At 28.9% G+C, this 10051-nt stretch overlaps 1 protein-coding gene across 1 annotated transcript in view; it reads left to right on the forward strand.

Annotated features, from left to right (window-relative positions):
- The window catches only part of LOC139424766 (uncharacterized), a 13225-nt gene extending 3474 nt beyond the window's left edge, over positions 1 to 9751 (forward strand). The window contains exon 2 of the mRNA XM_043042459.2: positions 7491 to 9751. Within this exon, the coding sequence (XP_042898393.1) occupies positions 7491 to 9646 (2156 nt within the window). The 3' untranslated portion in view covers positions 9647 to 9751. The remainder of the gene's footprint in view (positions 1 to 7490) is intronic.
- Positions 9752 to 10051: the final 300 nt, after the last annotated feature.

The raw sequence follows: 10051 nt of genomic DNA on the forward strand, positions 1-10051 counted from the left end.
TAAAAAAATATATCACAACTATGATAATATGTATAATTAACTATGTTTTAGTTGAATTTATGAACTGTTACAATTGACCCCGTAAGTGGGGACAATTGTAACAAGTGCACGACTGTCAAAAATTGTTAATAACTAATATAATAACATTTAAAATCCGGTATTTATTTTTTTTTCTAGTAGAGGATAGTCTACTTTACTCGTCTGTCAATTAATACTAATAATATATTCGATTTTTTGCTAGTTAAAAACAGTTAAGTAAAAAATGTTACAATTGACCCCACTCTCCCCTATCAATATCAAATATCATTTTCTTATTACATATAGGTACTAGCAGTGCACTAGTACCTATATGTAATAAGAAAATGTGGTTTAAGACTTGTTAACTCGATTCTATATTGAGGTACTGTTTGATAGACGAAGGTTGACATAGTCGATTCAAACATACCCCACAAAACTTTTACCATTATATTAATTTCAACATCTTGAAATCGATACTGTTATGTGTACTTATAATCCAGCTAGTTACAAATGCCCGTAATAGTTTTCTATATTATCAATTCACAAAAAAGGTATAGGTTATCTTTTTATATAATTTTATCGAATAAGTAAATTTCGAATAGTTAAAATAATATCATCAAAAATACTTTTCTTCAGTTAGGACTTAGATTAACTTTATCCAGCAAATTTGATTTATTTCAAGGTTAACAATGAGCAGGTGATCAGATAAAAAGATTTTACTTGCTTTTAATACATGAGATAAATACGGTTCTTATTAACTTACTCGAGAACTTGGCAAAAGCCCTCCTAAGACCACCCTTGACAACTAGACAGGTGGTCAACTTACTAGAGTGATTAATTTGATATATTTTACTGTGCTGTACTATCTATGATAAAAAGTAACAACAAAGCAGAACACAGTTTTTGTACAAATTCATTTGTTTTTAGATGCAGACTTTTCTACATGTTTTTCTTTAAAAATCTCACAGCGAAAATCAGAATCATGTTGTTTAAAAATGTGTGCATATATGCTTTGTATTTAAAGTCAACATATTTAAATCAAGTATTTTAAACACAGTGTTTTAAACATAACAGGGTGACTTTGTTTTATTTATTACCTTATATGGTAAGATATAAATTTTGTTTAATTTATATTCTAATCATGTTATTAGTACTTTCATACATCACCTACTGAGGATATGATGAAGTACATCACTGAATTTTGTATTATTTGTATTCTATTTGTCGTATATCAGCAATAGCTTACTTGCAAGTGGCGTAATGTGGGTATCTCGATCCTGATAGGTTGTTCAAACGTGGCATTTATGGTAGCAACTGCTCTTTCTGTTTTATTTCGAGTAAACCAAGCCCGCCAATTATCAACTCCTTTAAGTGACACATTCTAAATTCTTTCACAGAGATTTCAATTCTTTCACTATGTACTTACATAGAGACTAAACCAACAGACAGGCACGAATCTTTGCGGAACATAAACAAACAAATTATACAAAGAAGTTGGCCAGGTACTCAAAACATAAATATATCACGATTAGAATAAAATACATAAACAAACAATAAGTCTAAGTTAAGTACAAAGAAAAGTAGATGAGAAAGAATTATATTTCAGCTGATTCGATGTGCGATGCAGCTCTGTATTTAATTAACATTCTAACTGTTATGTAACGATAATTAACATTCTAACTGTTATGTAACGATAATTAACATTCTAACTGTTATGTAACGATAATTAACATTCGAACTATTATGTAACGATAATTAACATTCTAACTGTTATGTAACGATAATTAACATTCTAACTGTTATGTAACGATAACTATCCAATCTTCAATTGTTTATCTCTCATCAATGTTTTTCTTTTCCCTTAAAAGTTGATAAAAAAGATCATTTTGTTTATAAACTATCTAATTAGTATTATTTTTTGAAATACAGTTTGTTAACAAGTTAATTACAACGAAATGAATAGATACCTAGATTTAAAAATTGATCAACTGTACTTGAAAAAAATTTATACTTTACGAATACAGAATGCCTGGCACTATAAGAAGTAATAATTAAGAAGTTATTTTACTTGCTAAAAATATATAACATGTGTACACAGTATGTAACGATTACTTTAAATTATATAACAATTCAAATAGGATATATATATATATATAGAGAGAGAGAGAGAAATATAACGGATCAAAAGGAGTGAAAAATTGGAGAGAGAAAAATACAATTACATCAAATTTTCAAATGAATTAGAATTTCGAAAATAAATAAATAAATTCAGCGCGTCAGATTTCAATTTTGCAGATACATTCCCTTGACCCAATTAGCAACCAGCATGGTATTGTTTTTACCAGTTTAACAGTTAATGATTTTCAAACGAAAGTTCTATTGTTTTCGTTCATTGTACTTCTTGTACATCTTTTTTTCTTACTTTTGTAATTTCATGTTTCGAAATCTTATAATTTTGTGCAGCAAAGTAATTGTTGTTGCTGTTGTGGTTTATTCCTCTATATTTAGCTGCAAGCTAAACCATGTCCAAGAAGTCACGAATACTTATCACATTCTAGATAGCGGACTTAACTACCAAGTTCTTTTGTCAAAATTTTGAAGCGCGTCTGTTTTGTGCAATGTAGCGGAGGTTGGACTAGCTACCATGACTTTTCTTATTTTGTTTTTCCCTTTTTTTCTTGAGGTATTTTAATGATTTTTGTCAGATTATTCTTGTTTTCCATATTCACGTCTGGCGAATCTTGAAAATGGGCCACTATTTGTGAGCGCATCAAATATTTGCTTCAAACAAAAAAATGAACATAGTAATAAAAGTTTACAAATTTAGAGAGCTTAAAAATAAGAGCCTATTCTCCAGGCATGTTACAAGGTCAATTAATTCGGACAAATTAACACCTTAGTTCTACTTAAAAAATTTTGAAAATGTATTTTTTATTCATCGATCCAAAATTTATCTTAACTTTAGGGTATACTTCACAGCATATTTCAATAGAGTTTATTTTTTGTACCCTTTATTATTTTTTGTTTTAAATTACTAAAGTTACGTGATTTAATACATAAATAGTATGGGGCTTTTAAAAATTATGTGGCCTAATAGTTATGGGACTATGAATGGGGCTTATTCCCACTTTTCCTAACTCTTACAGCCGCTCTCAACAAAATAAAGGTATCAGTTTAAATCGATAGCAGTTTAATTATATCTAACTGTTTAAACAGTTAGAAATATTTAATTCTAGAGTTAATGACTGTTCAATTGAGCATCAATGAAATATTAAAAGTTTTGTCTCCTTACGGCAAAATATAAGAAAACGCTCTATTTACAATTTCTGAAAATATAAAAAATATGCTCAAACTATTTGCTGAGCATGCAAATTTCAGCTATAAAATATGCTGTAATCCAAAATTGTTTTAATATAACTTATTTTAGTATTAAGGAAAACCTAAAGTTAACAGAAAAAAAAAAAACAATCCAAAAACAGCAAGGTTTTGGAATCTTTTTATAATATTACATTTTTAGTGTTTTCTATTAACAAAATGAGCATTTTTCTGATAAAAAAATATTTTGTGAATTATGCTAAAGTTGAGAAATTATATTAAGAAATTTTTTTAACAAATTTTTTCATCTTTTTTGAAAAGGTAATTGTTTAAGGTTAATGGGGAAGAATATGTTTGAACATCAAAATAAAAGAGTAATTCCAAAATTTTTGCCCATTTAAAAAACAACGCTATCTCTTGTATTTTTTGCGTTTCTCATATATGCGAATTGTTTTTCATTAGACAAATAAATATGAAACAATAAGAAAACAATCAATAATTTATCTTCAGTTTTTGAAAAAATAATATGCAAAAAAATAATCCGCTGTTTTGTATCGAGTAATTTAAAAGTAGCAAGATGTTTTTTTAATTTCGTAACAAGTTTAATTATCAACAATTGTTAGTTTTCTTTTATTAAGAAGTTGATGATAATTTAAAAACGAGCATTAAACTTAAAATAAAATGCTAAAAGAATAGTATGTTATTGAAAAAATAATCTACGTGGTAGCGTATAAAATAAAGTTTTGAAAAGTGAGTAAAATATAATTAATTTTTTAGTAAAATAGTCGTGTGAAACACGCTCTGTCAGGTAATTAAAAAATTTATGTATGATTTAGACCAGTGGTTCCCAACTGGCGGCCCGGGGGCCGCATCCGGCCCTTGGAGCTTTTTTTTGTGGCCCGTGAACTAAAATATATTAGTTGACATTTTTTTGCGGACAATTTTCGTAAAAAATCTATGTGGGTTTAAAATACTTTTCTCGTTAATAAAAACCTAATTTCTTCGTTTCTATGAAATTTATCATACCAACGGTGCAAAAAAAAAATATTGCTCAGGTTTTTTATCCAAGAAAATATTTATTCAAATACAAAAATAATCGTGTATGTTGCTCTTTTTCATTTCATTTCTTTGTATTTTGTGAATATAATCTAGCATGTGTGTATCAGAAATTTTCTCGAAGAAATTCTCCGATTTAACTTTTTGAAACCACTCATTTTGGACGAAAATATTTACACACATATTTGTAAATTTTAAATTTTAATATCTATTCTCTGGTGGTTGCAGCAGACAAACCTCAATTTTGTCATTGAACATTTTGGGTACTACTATGTAAGTTTTAATACTAACCTTTTTAAAGTTTTATATCTTAACAATTAGATATCTGTTGCACATTAATTTCTTAATACATGGGTGCACATTAAAGTTATTGTAGCCCGAATTTTTCAATATGCAATTAAATATTTTTAAAAATCTACTTCTTATTTTAAATATTAATTCAATACTTTTGTTTTGTACACCTTGGTAAATTGCTGACAGTAATATTTAATGTTCCTTCAAATATAAAAGAGTCCTACATAAAATTTTGATAAAGTTGCGGCCCGCCATTTGACTTGTGTTTTTAATTGTGGCCCCCGGCCTCATGTAAGTTGGATACCCCTGATTTAGACGATATATAACATGATGTAAAATTTTAAGATGTTTCAAAATCTTGGCATGCTTTGGCAATTCTATATGCATAGAGTATCAAAACACGAGTAAACATAATCATCGATAATATTACAATTTTATTCTATATAACGATACTTTTTGTAGCTCTTTTGTTTTCATTTAAGTTGTAATTGCTTGATAATAGTAAAATATATATTGAAGAAATTGAAAAGTCCATGGAGCATTTTTCTGATATAACAATATTGTGTGAATTTTACCAAAGTTGAGAAATAATATAGAAAACTTTTTTAAAAAAATATTTTCATATTTTTTTTTTCAGAGGGCAATTTCTTTATCTTTAGTAGGAGAGAATTTATTTGAACTTTAAAATAAAAAAGTAATTCCAGAATTTTTGCCTATTTGATAAACAATTTAATATTTTGTATTTCTTGCATTGCACACATATGCGTTTACTTTTAATTATACAAATAAATAGAAGCAATAAAAAAAGTAATAATTTTTCTTCACATTTCAAAACAATAGTATTCCAAAAATAAGATTAAGACGATATATAACATGTAAAATTTTAAGATGTTTTGAAATCTTGGCATGATTTGGCGATTCTATTCTCTTGGTAGGGACATAGAATATCAAAACATGATCATCGATGATATTACAATTTTATTCGATATAACAATACATTTTACAGCTCTTTTATTTTCATTTAAGCTGTAATTGCTTGATAATTATTGAATATATTATTCCATATCAATTTATACGCATGTATATTGAAACTGTGTGAATTCTTTAATGAATTTACTAAAAAAAAGTTTTAAAAAAAGCATATGTATAACCCAATTTTATCAGAAACATGATTTCATACAACTCAACATTCATTAAATGTAATGTTTTATTCGAATGCCTTTGCTAAATTACGAATAAATTTTCAAATGTCTTAAAAAGAAACATTGTATTTCATAATTAAAAGGAAGATTAACACTGGGCTATCGGCGGAAAAAATATAAATGAAATTTTACGCTACGCGTGCGTAAGTTAAGTTCCTCGTACGTTCACTACATTTAAATATTAATAACCCCATTTAAATATTTCGGAATTGTCACCAAATCATTTTTTAAAAAAGTGAATAATTTTAATTTATCGCGGCTTCTGCTAAATAAAAACAGTTTAAACATTAGATTTTGCAATGGGAAAATACGTGGGGTTATATGCTATAAAAAAAATTTTTTGCCTCTTAATTCAAAACGTTTTCATCCACAATTAAATTAAATAATAAAAAAATTATTAAAAATTATTGTTTGAGTGAAATTATCTTTCGATAGATGGGTTTCATAGGTGGGTGCAAGCTTTATTTTCTTGAAATTGCTTGTTTAATTTTAAAAATATGACTCAAAACACAAAAAAGGAAATTAAAATTAAGGGGAGCAAAATTTAGCCCTCTCTCCGGACCAAACAATTAGGGTCACAATTTCCAGATCGCACATATTTTGCAGGTCAAGAATCCAAATATGTTTTAAAAAAATATATGTTTATTCTGGGAAATTACATTTTTATGTCTGATTTCGTAACTTTATTAACAATTAGCGATAAAATATTAGCATATTTGAATTTACCCCTAGAAATCATTTGGATTGACAATTAGTACGTGAAAACACGAACATTAGAAAGAAAGTTATTCAGGGTGATTTTTTTTGCGCACTACACGGTGAAAAAACGAAAGTAAAACGAATCACACTGGAATACTTATTAATAGTTCAAGGGAGTGAACTTAAATATGCAAATCTATTAGTGCAGGCTATATTTATAGTGACAAAATCAGACACTAAAACGTATTTTTTTTAAATTTCTTACAAAAGTTATGTACTTCTGAACACAAATATGCATAGTTCAGTTCATTGACTTCAACTTTTTTTTTTAATTATAAAAATGTGTGAATAACATTTAGTCTGTAACTAAATACAATTAATCAGAATTTTAATGCGTATCACTTTCTATGTAATGTACATAGCTAAAAACAGAAATCTTTCATCACACTGCAAGTTCAAACAAAATATACAGTCAATGATACTGTACATCTTACGTACAACAATATACGACAACTCATATTTTATGCTAGCCACCTGCAATTACCAGTTGATGGAACTACACGAAATTACCACTGCGCGTTACCACAAAGAAGTAGTTAACAATTGATATTCAAAAATGTATTCAATAACCGATTTGTTAAAGATATCTTAAGTTGAAGGGAGAAAAAAGTATACAAATTTGCGTTTAAGAGACAAAAAAAGAAAAAAAAGTCATATAATGGTAACTAAATTGCATTAGACATAGCCTAAGTATTGTGAACAATACTTCATTTCTCCTTAACCAGTAACATGTAGATTAAATGTATGTCTTTGGTTCGTGATAAATTACGTATGCATTATATTCTTCGAACTCTTTTTATTCGAATCTTTAATTCAAAACTGAATTTAAAAAATTGCATTTTATAGATGGAGTCCACAAAGGAAAGAGATCTGGAAGCTGGACACTCAAGAATTTTAAAACAGAATCGACTGAAAGAGCTGACTTAATATACAATTTTTCTGAACCTCCTTCCCTGCAGCGTATTGCAGTAGTGTCGATTGCAATTGAGCTATGTACGGCGCCTGATATAAGGAAGGAACTGACGTCTTATATCTTATACGGTATCGGAGTTATAAATGAGTCAGAGGAAATAATATTAGACAAATTGTTCAATAGCTCTTTGCCCTCATCGCTGAAGACCGAAATCTCATACGTTATTCGACCCATTTTGTTGCAGTTGATGAAAACGTTTCGTAGTTACTATAGATGGACAGGATATGAAAGAAATCTCAGTGAGTATTACATGAGGCATGGTACAATTTATTGGACAGTAGAGGGGGCAGTTGACATAGTGAAATCACTTACGGAACTATTCGATAATGGAAGCTTAGATATTTGCCATTTGTATAAAATAGCCTGCTCTCACTGTTTAGGAGAATATGCTTCAATTTTGTGGGAGAAAACTCCAGAACAATATAAAAACGGATTTAGAATCGATTGGTTTGGAGAAATATACGATTATCATTTTATAACATATTGGACATGTTTCCTCGAGAATAATTTAGGGAGTTTCGTAACAAGACTCAGCGATTATGAAAATATATACGATGATAACCTTAGTATTGATGTAAATATGATTGCTTGTGCGATTGAAGTTAGTAACGTAGTTGCTCTACAGTATTTTTGGAAAAAATTGTCGCAGCAGGAGAAAAATGATCATTTGAGTAAGTGGCTTTTGCAAGCTACTCGATGTATGGAAGTTAAAAATTATTCATTTCATCAGGATTCTTCAGAAACTTTAGATGTTTTATGTTTTTTATTATCTCACGTCAATCGCATAACTCAAATGATCGAATTTTTTCGGAATCATTCTCGTGTAATAGTGTTTTTGATCACAAATTGGCCGTATCAAAGAATATTCTTGTCCATTCTTTATGAACTATTGGATAATCTTCCAGAAGACATTTATTCATGTATAATGCAGAATATTACTTCTCGGATAATCGAAATGGAAAATGAAATGATGATTTTTAAAGAAATATGGAGTGCCAGTCCTTTAAGACTAAGACGATCATTTCTGAAAAATGAACTTCAATGCGTCAAAATGTTAAAGCGTTTGTTGATATTAGAAAATCTAAACATGGCTGTTATGATATTAAATGATGCTTCCAAAGAAGAGATTAAACTATTTATCTGCTTTATGTTTGGTGAGCCTGCATTTCGCCGTGCTATTTACTCAAGCAACCTGAGTTCACTTCGCATATTATTATCAAAATCTACCTTGCCACCAGAATGTTATCTCTATAAAATGAAAAGCGAAATGATGCTAGACTGGTGGCTTGTTTTACTTGAAAATTGGCACATTTGTATTGATTGGATATACTATGGCAACATCCAAGCAGTTGAATCTTTTTTTAGATGGATTTATCAATCTGTGGGAGCTGAAATATTTAAGAAAACTACATCGTCTCCGTATGTAATCTATTTGACATTAATATTATTGTCCAACTATGAGCGTGTGGATCAGTTCATGAATTGGTATTTCCAGACGGAAGAGGAAATAAAACAATTTAAAGCAGACTTTTTGCGCACAATGGATAATCATTTTTTCACGCTATTCATAGAAATGCCGTTCATTGTATCAGAAAGAAAAGGTGACGTGTTACAAAAATTTATAAACTACAACTTGTCTTCTCTTGAAAACGTTGCGGAATTTCGACTTATTTGTCGTAGTTGTGCAGAGTATGCACTGCAGTTTAGTTTATTTGAAAGTGCCACCTTACTTTTGAATGTATCTTTTGATAATATCGATGAAGTGAAGCGATATAAAAACGAACTTATACTTTCTAAGGAAGAAATTAAAAAGGTTTTAGTCTTAAATCAGTCACTAACTGATGCTGACTGGCATCACGTGAAACTTTTCGCAATGTGGTCGTCTCCTCTATCCTTAAATACAGTCACAGAGTTAAAGTCACTAGTTCCAGAGAAAAAGACTAGTCACACTTTCCAAGATCAATTGAATCCCCAGATTGCAGCTCTCTTGGATTTACTGGAGAATGCTGTTGAGAAAGACAGCAGATGATAGTTGAACATTTTTTTGCAGTCAAAAACGAATTTAAACAAAATCATCTTCACTGTGAAACGATGAATTGTTTTTATAATAAATAGGTGACTCCATTTTTTAGTGTTAGTTGTATAATGTTAATGAAACAATTTCCGTTATATATTATTTGTCATAACTTTAATAATTAATTTAATTATCACAACTCTATTTTTTTTTCATTATATCTGAAGAAAAATCAGCAATTTTAAGTGGTTTATTTTTCCTCCTTTTTCCCCATAAACATTCTCTAGGAATATATATATATATATATATATATAAATCTCAAGTCACAGTTTTAGTGTTTATACTCCTCCGAAACGGCTTGACCGATTTTGATGAAATTTTATATGTATATTCAGTAGGTCTGAGAATAGGTTTATAACT

The sequence above is a fragment of the Parasteatoda tepidariorum genome, chromosome 5, assembly GCF_043381705.1.
Source record: "Parasteatoda tepidariorum isolate YZ-2023 chromosome 5, CAS_Ptep_4.0, whole genome shotgun sequence".
In the NCBI taxonomy this organism is placed as follows: domain Eukaryota; kingdom Metazoa; phylum Arthropoda; class Arachnida; order Araneae; family Theridiidae; genus Parasteatoda; species Parasteatoda tepidariorum.